The following is a 20219-nucleotide window of genomic DNA, read 5'->3' as shown; positions in this document are numbered from 1 at the left end:
TTAGCCTGCACACCTGTGGGATGTTCCAAATAAGCGTTTGATGAGCATTCCTCAACTTTATCAGTATTTATTGCCACCTTTCCCAACTTCTTTGTCACGTGTTGCTGGCATCAAATTCTAAAGTTAATGATTCTTTGCAAAAAAAATATTTTTTTATTAGTTTGAACATCAAATATGTTGTCTTTGTAGCATATTCAACTGAATATGGCTTGAAAAGGATTTGCAAATCATTGTATTCTGTTTATATTTACATCTAACTCAATTTCCCAACTCATATGGAAACGGGGTTAGTAGATTGTCAGCATGGACACACCTGCTTTGTTTACACGTTAAATAAAGTGACAGCAAACTCGATGCCCCTTTATTTATCTGCCACTATTGGCAGCAGGCAGCTTGTTCCCGCCTTCCAAACTGGCTCCCGGCCGGTCCGATCGGCGCCAGAGTCAATTTTGAGACGTTCTTGCAGGTTAAACACTTTGCTCGCCCGCGTTAACCACTCGGGGGACCGGAGGCCTTGGAACTATTTAATTTCCTGGCCTTTCTTTGAGGAGCCAGGAGTCCAAAGCGTTTACATGCTTGAGTAATTTAGGGACATACCACTTTTCCTTTGGGTGCTAAATAGACCAAATAGTACATTAGACCACCTAGACCCCCTTAGGTCCACTTCAGTTTAATTCCTTTGTGACGGAATTGTCGGTTCCTAAAAACCCTGACGGCTTGTTTGTGTTTGTGTGCAGGTTCGAGGTCCTTCTCCAGCACTTCCGGCTCTTTAGCATACAGGTGAGTGCAAAAGTAAAGCGGCCTGCGTCCCAAGGAACCCCAGGTCACCGTGTTTTTGTTTTACTCCTTTTTTGTGACACAGCATATCAGAGGAGGAGCCCGGCCCCCTGCGGAGCGACGCCGAGGGGAAGGGCGCCACCAAAGTTAGCCGCACCTTCAGCTACCTCAAGAACAAGATGTACAAGAAGACCAGGGTAAGGGGCTTGCTTGTTCTGTACCAGAGGGGTCGGCAACACACCTTCAAAGAGCCATATTGGACCAAAAATACACAAAACTAGTTTGTCTATAATAAGTGTCTATATTAGCTATATTAGCCTACTATCAAAATGTCTTTAAAAGTCTTATATAAGTGTTATAATGAAGGCAACACATTATGTAAGTGTCTATATCAGCCTACTATCAAAATGACTTTAAAAGTCTTATATAAGTGTTATAATGAAGGCAACACATGACGAAAGTGTCTGTATGAGCTACAATAACCTACTATCAAAATGACTTTAAAATTTAGTCATATATAAGTTTTATAATGAAGACAACACATGATGTAAGTGTCTATATTAGCCTTCTATCAAATTGGCTTTAAAAGTCTTATATAAGTGTTATAATGAAGGCAACACGTGATGTGTCTATATTAGCTATATTAGCCTACTATCAAAATGACTTTAAACGCCGTATGTAAGTGTTGTAATGATGGCAACACATGATGTACGTAAGTGTCTATATTAGCCTACTATCAAAATGACTTTAAAAGTCTTATATAAGTGTTATGATAAAGTAGACACATGATATAAGTGTCTATATTTGGCCTGCTATCAAAATGAATTAAGTCTTATTAAAGTGTTATAATGAAGAGAACACATGATGTAAGTGTCTATATTAGCCTACTATCAAAATGGCTTTAAAAGTCTTATATAAGTGTTATAATGAAGACAACACATGATGTAAGTGTCTATATTAGCTATATAAGCCCACTATCAAAATGGCTTTAAAGGTCTTATATGAGTGTGATGATCAAGGCAACACATGATGTAAGTGTCTATATTAGCCGACTATCAAAATGGCTTTAAAAGTCTTATACAAGTCTTATAATGAGGGCAACACATGATTTGAGTGTCTATATTAGCTATATTAGCCTACTATCAAAATGGCTTTAAAAGCTGTATATAAGTGTTATAATGATAGCAACACATGATGTAAGTGTCTATATTAGCCTACTATCAAAATGACTCTAAAAGTCCTATATAAGTGTTATGATAAAGGCAACACATGATGTAAGTGTCCATATTAGCCTACTATCAAAATGACTCTAAAAGTCTTATATAAGTGTTATAATGATAGCAACACATGATGTAAGTGTCTATATTAGCCTACTATAAAAATTGACATTAAACGTTGTATATCAATCAATCAATCAATGTTTACTTATATAGCCCTAAATCACTAGTGTCTCAAAGGGCTGCACAAACCACCACGACATCCTCGGTAGGCCCACATAAGGGCAAGGAAAACTCACACCCAGTGGGACATCGGTGACAATAATGATCCAGTGGGACGTCTGTGACAATAATGATTATGAGAACCTTAGAGAGGAGGAAAGCAATGGATGTCGAGCGGGTCTAACATGATACTGTGAAAGTTCAATCCACAATGGATCCAACACAGTCGCGAGAGTCCAGTCCAAAGCGGGTCCAACTCAGCAGCGAGAGTCCCGTTCACAGCGGAGCCAGCAGGAAACCATCCCAAGCGGAGGCGGATTATAATGAAGACAACACATGTGGCTATATTAGCTTACTATCAAAATGGCTTCAAAAGTCTTATATAAGTGTTATAATGATGGCCACACATGATGTAAGTGTCCATACTAGCCTACTATCAAAATTACTTTAAAAGCCATTTATAAGTGTTATAATGAAGGCAACTCATGACGGAAGTGTCTATATTAGCCTACTATCAAAATGGCTTTAAAAGCTGTGTATTAGTGTTATTATGAAGGCAACACATGATGCAAGTGTATCTATTAGCTATATTAGCCTACTATCAAAATGGCTTTAAAAGCCGTATATAAGTGTTATAATAAAGGCAACACATGACGAAAGTGTCCGTATTAGCTATAGTAGCCTACTATCAAAATTACTTTAAAAGTCTTATATGAGTGTTATGATGAAGGCAACACATGACGAAAGTGTCTATATTAGCTATATCAGCCTACTATCAAAATGACTTTAAAAGTCTTATATAAGTGTTATAATGAAGACAACACATGACGAAAGTGTCTGTATGAGCTATATTAGCCTACTATCAAAATTAGTTTAAAATTTAGTCTTATATAAGTGTTATAATGAAGGCAACACATGACGAAAGTGTCCGTATTAGCTATAGTAGCCTACTATCAAAATTACTTTAAAAGTCTTATATGAGTGTTATGATGAAGGCAACACATGACGAAAGTGTCTATATTAGCTATATCAGCCTACTATCAAAATGATATTAAAAGTCTTATATAAGTGTTATAATAAAGGCAACACATGACGAAAGTGTCCGTATTAGCTATAGTAGCCTACTATCAAAATTACTTTAAAAGTCTTATATAAGTGTTATGATGAAGGCAACACATGACGAAAGTGTCTATATTAGCTATATCAGCCTACTATCAAAATTATATTAAAAGTCTTATATAAGTGTTATAATGAAGACAACACATGACGAAAGTGTCTGTATGAGCTATATTAGCCTACTATCAAAATTAGTTTAAAATGTAGTCTTATATAAGTGTTATAATGAAGGCAACACATGATGTAAGTGTCTATATTAGCTATATTAGCCTACAATCAAAATGAATTAAAAGTCTTATATAAGTGTTATAATGAAGGCAACACATGATGTGTCTATATTAGCCTACTATCAAAATTACTTTAAAAGCCGTAAATAAGTGTTATAAAGACGACAATACATGATGTAAGTGTCTATATTAGCTATATTAGCCTACTATCAACATGACTTTAAAATGTAGTCTTATATAAGTGTTATAATGAAGGCAACACATGATGTAAGTGTCTATATTAGCTGTATTAGCCTACTATCAAAATGACTTTAAAAGTCTTATATAAGTGTTATAATGAAGGCAACACATGATGTAAGTGTCTATATTAGCCTGCTATCTAAATGGCTTTAAAAGCCGTATGTAAGTGTTATAATGAAAGTTTATAACTGAATACATTTACATATGCATAAAAATGTGTTTTCTTTTGTATGTTTTTTTAATGAATGAAGTAACATTTATGACAACCAAAACACAACGTAGAATGTGAGATATAACAGCATCATGCATACATCTGTCTTCATTTACATAAAAGTGGGATCTCAAAAATTTGCAGTGGGACCCCATTTTTATGACTTGATGGGTACCCCATTATGAAAAATTCCTAGCGCCAACACCGTATTGGTGCGTGCTAAAACAGCAGCAGGCAACTGTGGCCTGCGGGCCGCTTTCTAATACTAATCAAATATCATCATAGATATTTCAGTGCTTTGACTTTGACACAGTGTGTGTTCAGTGGGGCGTAGTTCATATGCTCGGGGCAGGAAGTAATGCTTGTATCACTTTCGAAAGCGACCGCCATCTCTCCAGCCCTTTTAAACGTTGGCCCTGGGGGCCCCATACATACCTCAGAGAGAAAACCTTTAAAAACTACAACAGTATTTGACAGATCATTGATAAATTATCACATACAGGTCAAAAAGGAGCATTTATTTTGCTAAAATGTTGTACTTGGCCTATGTACTGGTATGTATGTGCACATCCATCCATCCATTTTCTACCGCTTGTCCCTTTTTGGGTAGTGAGGGGTGCATGTAGCCTATCTCAGCTGCATTCAGTAAATTGTAAAACTTACAAACGTTGCTTGGAGTCATGAACGAAGAATCGACACGAGTAGAAACGCTATGGAAAGCTAGAGGACGCAACGGCACTTCTACTTCCGGCTGAAAGCAATATATGGAAGGACACTGCAGTGAGCAAACTCGTCCAAAAGATGGCACCGCAGCAAGAACAGTAACGCATCTTTTGTTTTTGTTTTTAAACAATGTGCATCATTGCTGTCGGTGAGGAAAAATCCCTAAATTAGCCACACCGTTTTATAAGCCGCAGGGTTCAAAGTGTTGGGGAAAAAAATAGTAGTTTCTGGTATTTACATTCATACTGTTCCAATAAGCTAAACATTGAATGATCGCTATGGTTAGTAGATAAAGTGACAACAAACATGTGTTAGTGTGTAACTTAATGCTTGTATCACTTTTGAAAGTAAGCAGCGTCTCACCAGCCTTTTTAAACGGTTAGAAAACCTTTAAAAACTACAACAGTATGCGATTATGCAGTATGGTGCAGCAGCATAAACAATAGCGCATCTTTTGTTTTGTTTCTAAACTATTTGCATCATGGTTGTCGGTGAAGAAAAATCCCTAAATTAGCCACACCGTTTTATAAGCCGCAGGGTCCAAAGTGTTGGGAAAAAGTAGTCGTTTCTGGTATTTACAGTCCTGCTGTTCCAATAAGCTAAACATTCAATGATTGCTATGGTTAGTAGATAAAGTGACAACAAAAACATATGTTAGTGCGTGACGGAATGCTTGTATCACTTTCGAAAGTAAGCAGCGTCTCACCAGCCTTTTTAAACGGTTAGAAAACCTTTAAAAACTACAACAGTATGCGATTATGCAGTATGGTGCAGCAGCATAAACAATAACACATCTTTTGTTTTGTTTCTAAACTATTTGCATCATGGTTGTCGGTGAAGAAAAATCCCTAAATTAGCCACACCGTTTTATAAACCGCAGGGTTCAAAGTGTTGGAAAAAAAGTAGTCGTTTCTGGTATTTACATTCATGCTGTTCCAATAAGCTAAATATTCAATGATTGCTATGTTTAGTAAATAACGTGACAACAAAAACATATGTTAGTGTGTGACTTAATGTTTGTATCACTTTCGAAAGTAAGCAGCGTCTCACCAGCCTTTTTAAACGGTTAGAAAACCTTTAAAAACTACAACAGTATGCGATTATGCAGTATAGTGCAGCAGCATAAACAATAACACATATTTTGTTTTGTGTCTAAACCATGTGCATCATGGTTGTCGGTGAAGAAAAATCCCTAAATTAGCCACACCGTTTTATAAACCGCAGGGTTCAAAGTGTTGGAAAAAAAGTAGTCGTTTCTGGTATTTATATTCATGCTGTTCCAATAAGCTAAATATTCAATGATTGCTATGTTTAGTAAATAACGTGACAACAAACATATGTTAGTGTGTAACTTAATGCTTGTATCACTTTCGAAAGTAAGCAGCGTCTCACCAGCCTTTTTAAACGGTTAGAAAACCTTTAAAAACTACAACAGTATGCGATTATGCAGTATGGTGCAGCAGCATAAACAATAACGCATCTTTTGTTTTGTTTCTAAACTATTTGCATCATGGTTGTCGGTGAAGAAAAATCCCTAAATTAGCCACACCGTTTTATAAACCGCTGGGTTCAAAGTGTTGGAAAAAAAAGTAGTAGTTTCTGGTATTTACATTCATGCTGTTCCAATAAGCTAAATATTCAATGATTGCTATGTTTAGTAAATAACGTGACAACAAACATATGTTAGTGTGTAACTTAATGCTTGTATCACTTTCGAAAGTAAGCAGCGTCTCACCAGCCTTTTAAACGGTGGCTCTGGGGTCTCATACCACTGTTAGAAAACCTTTAAAAACTACAACAATATGCGATCAATTATTAGTCGTTTATCTTGTACAAGTCAAAAGGGAGCATTGAAGATGTTAGAATGTTGCACGTGTACTGTGTGCACGTGCACATACGTGGTGGTGGTGGTGGTGGTGGTGGTGGTGGTGGTGTTGCACGTGTACTGTGTGCATGTGCACATACGTGGTGGTGGTGGTGGTGGTGGTGGTGGTGGTGGTGTTGCACGTGTACTGTGTGCATGTGCACATACGTGGTGGTGGTGGTGTTGCACGTGTACTGTGTGCATGTGCACATACGTGGTGGTGTTGGTGGTGGTGGTGGTGGTGGTGGGCGTATCTCTGCCGCTCGTCTTTCAGCACAGGATGTGAAACCCATGTTTGCCTGGCACAACTCGCCCTATTTTTAAGTCTGTGCAAAGTTAGCACAGGCGAAGTCTTCTCATGTTGATTCTTTAGTGTAAAGTTAGTGCAAGCATTTAGAATTTTTAGTGTAAAGTTAGTGCAGGCATAGTCTTCTCATGTTGATTTTTTAAGTGTAAAGTTAGTGCGAGCATTTTGATTTTTTGTGTAAAGTTAGTGCACAAGCATAGTCTTCTCATGCTAATTATTTTTTTGTAAAGTTAGTGCAAGCATTTACATTTTTTTGTGTAAAGTTAGTGCAAGCATTTACATTTTTAAGTGTAAAGTTAGTGCAAGCATTTACATTTTTTTGTGTAAAGTTAGTGCAAGCATTTACATTTTTTTGTGTAAAGTTAGTGCAAGCATTTACATTTTTAAGTGTAAAGTTAGTGCAAGCATTTACATTTTTTTATGTAAAGTTAGTGCAAGCATAGTCTCCTCATGTTGATTTTTTCAGTGTAAAGTTAGTGCAAGCATGTAGATTTTTTAGTGCAAATTTAGTGCAAGCATAGTCTCCTTATGTAGATTTTTTAGTGCAAAGTTAGTGCAAGCATGTAGATTTTTTTTGTGTAAAGTTAGTGCAAGCCTAGTCTTTTCATTTAGATTTTTTTGAGTAAAGTTGGTGGAAGAATTTAGATTTTTTAGTATAAAGTTAGTGCAAGGACGTAGATTTTTCAGTGTAAAGTTAGTGCAAGCATGCACATTTTTTTAGTGCAAAGTTAGTGCAATCATGTAGATTTTTTTGTGTAAAGTTAGTGCAAGCATAGTCTACTCATGTTGATTTTTTTGTGTAAAGTTGGTGCAAGAATGTAGATTTTTTTAGTGCAAAGTTAGTGCAAGCATGCACATTTTTTTAGTGTAAAGTTAGTGCAATCATGTAGATTTTTTTGTGTAAAGTTAGTGCAAGCCTAGTCTTCTCATTTAGATATTTTTGTGTAAAGTTGGTGGAAGAATTTAGATTTTTTAGAATAAAGTTATTGCAAGGACGTAGATTTTTCAGTGTAAAGTTAGTGCAAGCATGTAGATTTTTTCAGTGCAAGGACCAAGATTTTTTTTGTGTAAAGTTAGTGCAAGCATGTAGATTTTTTAGTGTAAAGTTATTGCAAGCATAGTCTTCTCATTTTGATTTGTTTTTGTGTAAAGTTAGTGCAAGCATTTAGATTTTTGGGTGTAAAGTTGGTGCAAGCATTTAGATTTTTTTTTGTGTAAAGTTGGTGCAAGCATGTAGATTTTTTAGTGCACAGTTAGTGCAGGCACATATATTTTTTAGTGTAAAGTTAGTGCAAGCATGTAGATTTTTTAGTGCAAGCAAGTAGATTTTTTAGTGCAAAGTTAGTGCAGGCATGTATATTTTTTAGTGTAAAGTTAGTGCAAGCATGTAGATTTTTTAGTGTAAAGTTAGTGCTAGCATAGTCTCCTCATTTTGTTTTTTTGTGTAAAGTTAGTGCAAGCATAGTCTTGTCATTTTGATTTTTTAAGTGTAAAATTAGTGCAAGCATTTACATTATTTAGTGTAAAGTTAGTGCAAGTATTTACATTGTTTAGTGTAAAGTTAGTGCAAGCATTTACCTTATTTAGTGTATAGTTAGTGCAAGCATTTACATTGTTTAGTGTAAAGTTAGTGCAAGTATTTACATTGTTTAGTGTAAAGTTAGTGCAAGTATTTACATTGTTTAGTGTGAAGTTAGTGCAAGTATTTACATTGTTTAGTGTAAAGTTAGTGCAAGTATTTACATTGTTTAGTGTAAAGTTAGTGCAAGTATTTACATTGTTTAGTGTAAAGTTAGTGCAAGTATTTACATTGTTTAGTGTAAAGTTAGTGCAAGTATTTACATTGTTTAGTGTGAAGTTAGTGCAAGTATTTACATTGTTTAGTGTAAAGTTAGTGCAAGTATTTACATTGTTTAGTGTAAAGTTAGTGCAAGTATTTACATTGTTTAGTGTGAAGTTAGTGCAAGTATTTACATTGTTTAGTGTAAAGTTAGTGCAAGCATTTACCTTATTTAGTGTATAGTTAGTGCAAGCATTTACATTGTTTAGTGTAAAGTTAGTGCAAGTATTTACATTGTTTAGTGTAAAGTTAGTGCAAGTATTTACATTGTTTAGTGTGAAGTTAGTGCAAGTATTTACATTGTTTAGTGTAAAGTTAGTGCAAGTATTTACATTGTTTAGTGTAAAGTTAGTGCAAGTATTTACATTGTTTAGTGTAAAGTTAGTGCAAGTATTTACATTGTTTAGTGTAAAGTTAGTGCAAGTATTTACATTGTTTAGTGTGAAGTTAGTGCAAGTATTTACATTGTTTAGTGTAAAGTTAGTGCAAGTATTTACATTGTTTAGTGTAAAGTTAGTGCAAGTATTTACATTGTTTAGTGTGAAGTTAGTGCAAGTATTTACATTGTTTAGTGTAAAGTTAGTGCAAGTATTTACATTGTTTAGTGTGAAGTTAGTGCAAGTATTTACATTGTTTAGTGTAAAGTTAGTGCAAGCATTTACATTGTTTAGTGTAAAGTTAGTGCAAGTATTTACATTGTTTAGTGTGAAGTTAGTGCAAGTATTTACATTGTTTAGTGTGAAGTTGGTGCAAGTATTTACATTGTTTAGTGTAAAGTTAGTGCAAGTATTTACATTGTTTAGTGTGAAGTTAGTGCAAGTATTTACATTGTTTAGTGTGAAGTTAGTGCACAAGCATAGTCTTCTCATTGTGATTAGTTTGACCGTGAAAGTCTACTAAATCCCTGCGATAACAGGACGGATGTCTAAATCTCTCTTGCCGTCATCCGCCACCAAATATATATTTCCGTGCATGCAGACACAAGCAAGACGGCACAGATGAAGTAAAAGAGGAAGATAATATTTCTTTTTTTTTTCCAACCCCTCGCTGATCTTACTTTACATGGCTTTGTTTTCAAAGAGAGCGGCGCCTTTCAGCAGGCCTCCAAGCACATCTTCCAGACGTCGGCCCGCCGCTATGTTAGACTTTTAATTGATAAACGCAGCGAATGAGTGATTCCCACTCAGCCGTGGCTCATAAAGGCGGCGTCGAGCCGAATGCTCATTGCAGAAGTTGTCAGCCGGACGGCGGCTTCCTCTTCTGTGGCCCCCGCGCCGCCTCAGTGCTGCTCGCAGCCGCTCAGGGATGTCATGCAGGAGGCCCACACGCAGCTCCGGCTTCTCGCTGAGGTGGAAAGGTTGGCTGCAGGTAGGCATCGTCCTGGCACCGCTTCCTTTGCTGGACTCTTACAACAGCAGGTTGACCGGACTTTTTTTTGTTTTTTTGTTTCCGCAACTCGTAGAAAATCTTCTATTGTCATCTCAATACTCTCGCTTCCTTAAAGGCTTGTTGACGTTTTCTTCAAAAAGTTGTTGCAACAAAGTCTGCTGTTAACTTTTCATTTGTTCATTTTTAAACAAAGTCTATCAACAACCGATAACAACAACAAAGTCTGCTGTCAACTTTTCATTTGTTCATTTTTAAACAAAGTCTATCAACAAACGATAACAACAAAGTTTGCGGTCAACTTTTCATTTGTTCATTTTTAAACGTGGTCTGACAACAAACGATAACAACAAAGTTTGCGGTCAACTTTTCATTTGTTCATTTTTAAACGTAGTCTAACAACAAACGATAGCAACAACAAAGTCTGTTGTCAACTTTACATTTGTTCATTTTTAAACAAAGTCTAACAACAAACGATAACAACAAAGTTTGCGGTCAACTTTTCATTTGTTCATTTTTAAACGTAGTCTAACAACAAACGATAACAACAACAAAGTCTGCTGTCAACTTTTCATGTGTTCATTTTTAAACAAAGTCTAACAACAAACGATAGCAACAACAAAGTCTGTTGTCAACTTTTCATTTGTTCATTTTTAAACAAAGTCTAACAACAAACGATAACAACAACAAAATCTGCTGTCAAATTTTCATTTGTTCATTTTTAATAACTTTTGTCATAACAAATATTGGAAACAAATATTGGAAACAAATTGAATATTGAAAAAAATATTGGAAATAAATATTGGAAACAAACACATATGGAAACAACTTTAGTCATAACAAATATTGGAAACAAATTGAATATTGGAAAATATTGGAAAATATTGGAAACAAATCAGAAACAAAAAAAATATTGGAAACAAATTGAATATTGGAAATAAATATTGGAAACAACTTTCGTCATAACAAATATTGGAAACAAATTGAATACTGGAAAAAAAAATTGGAAATAAATATTGGAAACAACTTTCATCATAACAAATATTGGAAACAAATTTTGGAAAAAATATTGGAAACAAATTGAGTATTGGAAAAAATATTGGAAAATATTGGAAACAAATTGGAAACAAACAAATATTGGAAACAACTTTCATCATAACAAATATTGCAAATAAATTGAATATTGAAAAAAATATTGGACATAAATATTGGAAAATATTGGAAATAAATACTGGAAACAAACAAATATTGGTAACAAATTGAATAATGGAAAACATATTGGAAATAAATATTGTAAAATATTGGAAATAAATATTGGAAACAAATCGGAAACAAAAACATATTGAAAACAAATTGAATATTGGAAATATATATTGGAAACAAATATTGGAAACAACTTTCTTCATAACAAATATTGGAAACAAATTTAATATCGGAAAAAATATTGGAAATAAATATTGGAAACAAATTGGAAACAGACAAATATTGGAAACAACTTTCATCATAACACATATTGCAAACAAATTGAATATTGGAAATAAATATTGGAAAATATTGGAAATTAATATTGGAAACAAATTGAAAACAAACAAATATTGTAAAACAACTTTCATAATAACACATATTGGAAACAAATTGAATATTGGAAATAAATATTGGAAACAAACAAATATTGGAAACAACTTTCGTCATAACAAATATTGGAAACAAATATTGGAAAAAATATTGGAAATAAATATTGAAAAATATTGAAAACAAATTGGAAACAAACAAATATTGGAAACAAATTGAATATTGGAAAAAATATTGGAAATAAATATTGGAAACAAATCGGAAACAAAATAATATTGGAAACAAATTGAATATTGGAAATAAATATTGGAAACAACTTTCGTCATAACAAATATTGGAAACAACTTTCGTCATAACAAATATTGAAAACAAATTGATTATTGGAAAAAATATTGGAAATAAATATTGGAAACAAACTGAAAACAAACAAATATTGGAAACAACTTTCATCATAACAAATATTGGAAATAAATATTGGAAACAAACAAATATTGGAAACAAATTGAATATCGGAAATAAATATTGGAAGCAAACAAATATTGGAAACAACTATCGTTTTAACAAATTTTGGAAGTGGAATTAATCGGTTCCAGAATCAAGCCGGAGCCATTCAAAGCACTTAATACCAGTACAAGTAATTTATTTAGTCACATCAATTTTTTTTTAACCACACAAAAAGTTCAATTGACATAGTGAATTTGCAAACAGCTAAAATGATACACAAAGCAAACTCTAACCTGCTACCCAAGAATATACAACAATTCTTCTCAACAAAAAAGGAGAAATATAATCTTGGAGAAAAATGTAATTTAAAACATTTATACGCACGTACAGCACTTAAGACCTTCAGTATATCTGTATGTGGAATTAAATGATGGAGTGGATTAAGCAAGGCAATGCATGTACTTATATGATCCACTTCAAGAAACTCTTCAAACTTAAAGTGTTTACAAAGTACAAAGAAGAAGCATGATAAACATTCAACATTTATTCATCCATTCATTCATTCTCAAACTAATCTTACTTATCTCATCATATAAAATATGTCTCACTTCACCAATTATTATTTATTTATTTTTATTGTGATTACTTATGGAGTATATTATGAATAAATTGAGAACAGGAAGTGAACAAAAGTTTTAGCAACTGTTATGTAAAAGAAAAAGGGTCGGATTAGATAAGATCTGCTTCTTCCTACTCCTTTTCCAACATGTGGACAAGAGAAACTGGAAATTGTGACGTATCATGTTTTATGCTCGCATGTCCCAAATAAACTCAAACTCAAAACTGCTACAAAAAATAAAACGACTTACCTTTTGATGACCCGTGGCGGAGACAGTTAAGGAAGTGCAGCTGGGGGCGGGGGTGTTAAAAGGCATAATGCTTGATAATAGATTTTATTTGTAAAAAGCACTTTACATTGAGAAAACAACCTCAAAATGCTAGAGTGTATCAAAAAAAAGATAATAAAATAAACAGAAACTAGAACAGCCTAATGGCCGGAAGTAACATGCATATATCCAAAAATAAAGAGATTTTTTTTAGATATGTACTTTTTGGGAACAGCGTGGCACAGTTGGGAGACTGGCTGTGCCAGCAACCTGAGGGTTCCTAGTTCAATCCCCACCTTCTACCATCCTAGTCACGTCCGTTGTGTCCTTGAGCAAGACATTTCACCCTTGCTCCTGATGGGTCCTTGTTATAGCGCAACCTGGGTTGGATCGAACCCTAGGGGTTCGGCGGACCCTCTGCCGCGGAGGTTGAGATACACCCGACTCATCATATACCATGAATTGATTAACGTGGACCCCGACTTAAGCAAGTTGAAAAATGTATTGGGGTGTTACCATTTAGTGGTCAATTGTACGGAATATGTACTGTACTGTGCAATCTACTAATAAAAGTTTCAATCATGGAAATAAAAACTTCTCCCTATCGGCGTATTACGGATACGGCAAAAGCAGAAGTCACACTGATTTGCAGGTGTGTAATTTGTTGTGGGTTCATGCAGTGTGTTGGTTTTGTTCTTTGAACAAGGTGATGTTGAAAGGGGTCCGGTACCTCCAACAAGGTTAAGAACCACTGTTATAGCGTCTTGCATGGCAGTGTGTGAATGTGTGTGTGAATGAAGAAATAGCGTCAACGTGCTTTGGGCTCCTTAAAAAGTATAACCCATTTTTTTTTGTTAAACAAGGGTTTTTAAGCCTTGTTTTAAAAAGCCTTCACAGTCTGTGGTGCCCTCAGGTGGTCAGGGAGAGCGTTCCACAGACCGGGAGCGGCGGAGCGGAAAGCCCCGTTCTCCCATTGTCCGTAGCTTTGTCCTCGGAGGTCGGAGGAGGTTAGCCAGTGGAACAGGGATTTGAGAAGCGGTATGATACAGTCGTATTATCGCACTCTCATCAGGATCCTAGCAGCACTATTCTGTATGTACTGCAGCTTCTGGACGTTCTTGCTGGGGATCCCGACAAGAAGTACGTTGCAGTAGTCGAACCCTCGCACTTAAACTCTTAATTTACTGTTGCACATTTACACAAACAAGGTAACACATGTTAAAACTGTAACTGTCAAAGCTAACCCCAAAAAATAACAAGTTAAGGTACATTTTTTTTGACGTGCAATTAACATTTTTGACCCTCAGTCTATACCATGTGTGCGCCTTAAAGAGAGTCTCCATTTTGTCTTAAAGCGTGACGTTAAATATTTGCATAAAGCAAACAAAGTGTCCAGTCCCATGTTGATATTATTAACAACTAAAGATGTCCGATAATGTCTTTTTTGCCGATATTCCGATATTGTCCAACTCTTACGTAATTACCGATTCCCATATCAACTGATACCGATATACACAGTCGTTTAATGAACACATTATTATGCCTTATTTAGTTGTGATGTCCCGCTGGATGCATTAAACAATGTAACAAGGTTTTCCAAAATAAAAGTTATGGAGGAGAAAAATTGCCAAAATGGCTCTTCCATATTTATTATTGAAGTCACAAAAATGCATTTTTTTTCTTTAATATGCCTCAAAACATCAGCTTGGAATTTGGGACATGGTCTCCCTGAGAGAGACTATGAGGAGCATCCCGGAAGAGTTAGTGCTGCAAGGGATCCTGGGTATTTGTTCTGTTGTGTTACGGTGTGGATGTTCTCCTGAAATGTGTTTGTCATTTTCGTTTGGTGTGGGTTGCCAGTGTGGTGCATATTTGTAACATTGTTAAAGTTGTTTATACGGCCACCCTCAGTGTGACCTGTATGGCTTTTGACCAAGTATGCCTTGCATTCACTTGTGTGTGTGAAAAGCCGTAGATATTATGTGATTGGGCCGGCTCGCAATGGCAGTGCCTTTAAGGTTTATTGGTGCTCTGTACTTCTCCCTACGCCCTAAATTTTACTTTTTGAAACCGATACTGATAATTTCCGATATTACATTTTAAAGCATTTATCGATATTATAAGATATCTTTATTAAAAACTTAAAAATGATAAGATTAAAGTACAAACAATCTTATCTGCGATTACCATATTTTCAAGACTTCAGAGCACACCGGGATATAAGCCACACCCACTCACTGAGGAAAACATATTTTTCCTTATATTAGCTGCACCGGACTATAAGCCGCAGATATACTCGTTGTGAAAATGGTTATTTACACAGAAATATTTTATAAAAGTTTATCTGAATACCTTAACTGTTTACAAACCGTGTCTGTAACAGGGATGTAAAACGGCTGATCAAACAAAACAGAAGTCTTCTTAATGGACCCACTAGCTGCAGAAGCTAAGTCTCCAATCAGCTAAACTCACTCAATAACTCCGCAGTGACGTTTTGGTGAATTTACTGAAGAATTTCTGAAACAAGAGTAATACAAAATGAATGTTTGTAAGTTAATATTACTAACACAGACACTATTAGCTAATGCTATATTACGATAGCACGTACAAATATGCAGGAAAACACATGGGACGGTTTCGTGCGTAAGACTTGTTTTAGTCATATTGCAAAACTTAAAAACTTTGCTTGGAGTGATGACTGAAGAATTGGTAGAAGTAGAAACGCTATGGACGATTAGAAGACGGAACTGCACTTCTACTTCCTGTTCAGGGCACTATAACAGGAAGTAGATTTTCAGCGCCGCAACGCCGGCAGAGAGCAAATTTTTAAAATGTTGCAATAAACAAAATAAATATTATGTTGTAATTAGACTAAATATCCCTCTTGAAATCAAGACTCAAAACACACCTACTCCTGACTGCTTATTCGTTGTAAATCTTGTTGTTTTTATCCAATTGATTGTATTGTTTTGATATTGTACGGTGTCCTGGAGTGCCCAGAAAGGTGCCTTATAAGTAAAATGTATTATTATTAATATTATTATTAGGGACCGATGTCCCTTTGGGACAGAGGACCCTCTTGTATATCTAATGTTTTATTATCATTATACTACCGCTTTTTTGAGCTGTAATTTGACCCCCTTAACATGCTGCAAAACTCACCAAATTTTACACACACGTCAGGACTGGCAAAAATTGCCATCTAATAAAAAAACCAAACCCCAAAACTCAAAACTGCGCTCTAGCGCCCCCTAGGAAAAAACACTGACAAGCTTGTAACTTTCGTTAGGAATGTCGTAGAGACATGAAACAAAAACCTCTATGTAGGTCTGACTTAGACCTAGATTTCATAAAATGACATCCTTCAGCCAAAATCAACAGGAAGTTGGCAAAAAACCCTTCAAAACAACATTTTTCAAAAAAAAATTCATTTTTGCCTCTTTGAGCTGTAATTTGACCCACTTAAAATGCTTCAAAACTTACCAAGCTGGACACAAACATCAGGACTGGTGAAAATTGCGATCTAATCAAAAAAACAAACCCCAAAACTCAAAATTGCGCTCTAGCGCCCCCTAGGAATAAAACACAGACAAAACTACTCCTAAGAAAAAAACACAGACAAAACTGCTTGTAACTTCCGCTAGGAATGTCGGAGAGACATGAAACAAAAACCTCTATGTAGGTCTAAGTGAGACCTACATTTTAATAATTGAAATGCTTCAGCAAAAATCAACAGGAAGTTGGTAATTACCCCTTCAAAACAAAAGTTTTTTTAAAAACCCGTCACCCTTTTTCAAACATTATGGGTGACAGAAAGAAGCACCAGTATGACCCCAGGATGCAGGGAAGGTAGGTAATGTGAAGGTAAAGATATGTTGGATGGGTAAAGGCAGGAAACACCTGCAAAATTCGGTCCTGTTCATCGCTGCTTGAAGCTTTAATTAATATAAATATTATAAGAACAATCAATATTAATTAACACACACAAAAGAACCACAAATTGGTACCGTATTGTGTCAAATGTCAACGGTACCCATCCCTAGCGGCACGGCATCGGTATGGCGCAGAGTGGTCCGCCACTGGTGGAAACTGACTCATTAACTAGAATGGAAACCGGAAAAGTCTGCCGCTCCGCATCAAGTGGAAATACCGGCAAATTTTTTTGTGATGGTATCAGAAAATACTTGTTGTACCATTTTAGAGGCATTTGGATGCTAACAAAATGCGCTTGTTTCCCCAAATAGTTTTGACTTGCGGGCGTCGGAATGTTGACGTTCCACTTTTAAGTCCAAAGCGTCATCCGTATTGCGCTTTGCGGTTCCCCCCTCAAAGTGAGAGGCCCCCTGTTAAACGGAGCTCGGAAAAAAAAGGCTGTTTCTTTCCCTTCGGCTGCGGGCGCACGCTCTGTGACGCAAAAGCCGGGAGAACACCGGCTCTGTTCTTCTCCGTGTCACTTCATCACAACTGTGATGACCAAAGAGCCCGGGGGTGACGTGGCCTCGCCCTTTGTGCGCCCCGAGAGGGAGGAGGATTCCCAGACTGAAGGTCTCCATTAGCTGCTGTGAGCTGCTGCGTCAGTCCAGTGGCACGAGACTGGAGGTGTGTGTGTTGGTCAAGATGTTTGGATTCTATGAAGTGCTGGAGTTTTTCTTTGAGGTGTGAGAGAAGGGAGTCGGCTATGGGCTTCCAGGAATGACTCGGATCCAAGTGTTGACAAAAGCCGCCGTACCAGGACTTGTGTGAAAATCGCAAGGAACAAAAACTGAAAAATCTAAACATGCAGGGTTTGCCTATTGTATTTTTTTTTTAACCAAAAAATGTTTAAAAAATCGGTCAAATGTTTTTTATTTTCAGTGCTTTAATTTCTAGATCAACTTTAAAATCTATCAGTCGAGATATATATATATATATATATATATATATATATATATATATATATATATAAATAAATAAAATTTTAATGTATTTATTTATATATATATTATTTATTTTAATGTATTTATATATATGTATATATATGTGTGTGTATATATATGTATATATATATATATATGTGTGTATATATATGAATATGTGTGTTTCTATATATACATATATACAAACACATATTCATATATATACACAATATATATATATAGATATATATACATATTATACATCCATAAATATATATATATATATATATATATATACATACATAGGTTTTTACACGATTTTTGTCAAATAAAACCCTGTTTTTAATTAATATGTATGTATATTCATATATATGTGTATATATATATATAAAGACATATTCATATATTATATATATATATATACATACATATAGATATATATATGTATATACACATACATATAGACACATATATACATACATACATATAGATATATATATGTATGTACACATACATATAGACACATATATACATATAAACATATATATATATATATATATATATATATACATATATAATCTGCGCAGATTATTTGCCATTTCATTGGCAGGTTATGTTTCATTTCTGCATTCTTTACACATACAAACTGTCGCCCACAAAATGTGCATTTCCTCAAAAATGAAATAAAAACAACGTTATCGCCGTCTTACCTTATAAACGAAGTCCATGCGCTGGTCCTTCTGGATAAAAATAGCCGTCACTTTCTGGTAAAAGTCCTCCACTTTCTTCGGTTTTAAAAGTCTTATAAGAGTTCAACATAGTTGCCGTGATCAGCAGAGCTCCTACTCTCATCATTTCCACGAAATGTGAGCTGCTGGTTGTCGAGGAAGCAGGTCGGTGGCATTGATGACATCTTGTAAAATCTCTCGGTTCTCTTTTACCTTGGCATTGTTGACACTGATGTTGAGTCGCCGCTGTTCATCCAAAGCCAAGTCTATCCTCCTCAACCCAAACATTTTTAGCGCAATCTAGCTTTGAATATGAGCGTCCGACCGCTCATGTTTGGTGAAACTTCTTTGCAAATTCTTTAGGTCACAAAATCCCATTTGAGTCCACACAGTCCCACAGGTTGAAAAAAGAAGGCAAGGAAAGCAGACAAGGCGGTTTCTTGTAGAACATCCACAAAGCCAGTCTTTTCACGTTTCCGTTTGGAAAGAGCAAGTAACTATCCATCCTGCTGATTGAAACAAACCATTCAGCTCCGGCATTGGTTTTCCTTTAGCAATTATCTCCTTCTTCGCTTGAAAGTCCACTTTAGAAAACTGTTCAAGTGGGGAAATGGAGTCATCCATGTTGAAAGTCGGGGTGCACGAGACGGAAAAAATAAGTCGCTGCGGCAATTACCCACTGAAACCACCGTATGTCTGGGATCATGAGCGCCCCGCCCCTATCGTGAGGCACCAGAACTGTTTGCCTCACCTCAGACTGTTTTCTCTGCCGTATTGAACGCTCCAGCAACACACCAGACAAGAACGGGCTCTGGCCGCACGGCAGACAAAGAAGTTTACTAGGGATTGGTAAAATTCAGCGATTAAAAAAAAAAAAAAATATCCAAATTGGTGAAGCTAAATGAAAATTTAAAACTAACATTTACTGTTATTTTATCATTATATATTTTATTTCTTTGCATGATCACAGGTGAGGCACTGCCTTTCCTGACCGGACGTCACTGATATATATATACTGTATATATACATTTATATATATATATATATATATATATATATATATATATATATATATGTATATATACGTATATATATATTTATATATATATGTATGTATATATATGTATATATATGTATGTATGTATATATGTATGTGTATATATATGTGTGTGTGTATATCTATATATATGTATACTGTACGTATATATGTATGTATATATGTATTTATATATATATGTATGTATATATATATATGTATGTATGTATATACATATGTATGTGTATATATATGTGTGTGTATATCTATATATATGTATATATACGTATATATGTATGTATATATGTATTTATATATATATGTATGTATATATATATATGTGTGTGTATATATGTATATATATGTATGTATATATATATGTATGTGTATATATGTATGTATATATATGTATGTGTATATGTATGTATATATATATATGTGTATATATATATATATACGTATATATATATATATATATACGTATATATATATATATACGTATATATATATATATATGTATATATATA

The 20219-nt window shown here is 35.0% G+C and overlaps 1 protein-coding gene across 6 annotated transcripts in view; it reads left to right on the top strand.

The window, feature by feature from the left end:
* The window catches only part of LOC133548231 (A-kinase anchor protein 13), a 411300-nt gene that overhangs the window by 310099 nt on the left and 80982 nt on the right, over positions 1–20219 (top strand). For all 6 annotated transcript variants that reach the window (XM_061893549.1, XM_061893546.1, XM_061893547.1 and 3 more), the window contains 2 exons: positions 738–780; positions 863–974. In XM_061893549.1, coding sequence (XP_061749533.1) covers positions 738–780; positions 863–974 — 155 coding nt within the window. The remainder of the gene's footprint in view (positions 1–737; positions 781–862; positions 975–20219) is intronic.

Source organism: Nerophis ophidion, linkage group LG02 (assembly GCF_033978795.1).
Source record: "Nerophis ophidion isolate RoL-2023_Sa linkage group LG02, RoL_Noph_v1.0, whole genome shotgun sequence".
NCBI classification, from domain to species: Eukaryota; Metazoa; Chordata; class Actinopteri; order Syngnathiformes; family Syngnathidae; genus Nerophis; species Nerophis ophidion.
Note: the sequence above shows the minus strand (reverse complement) of the source record. Positions and strands in the feature narration are given on the sequence as shown.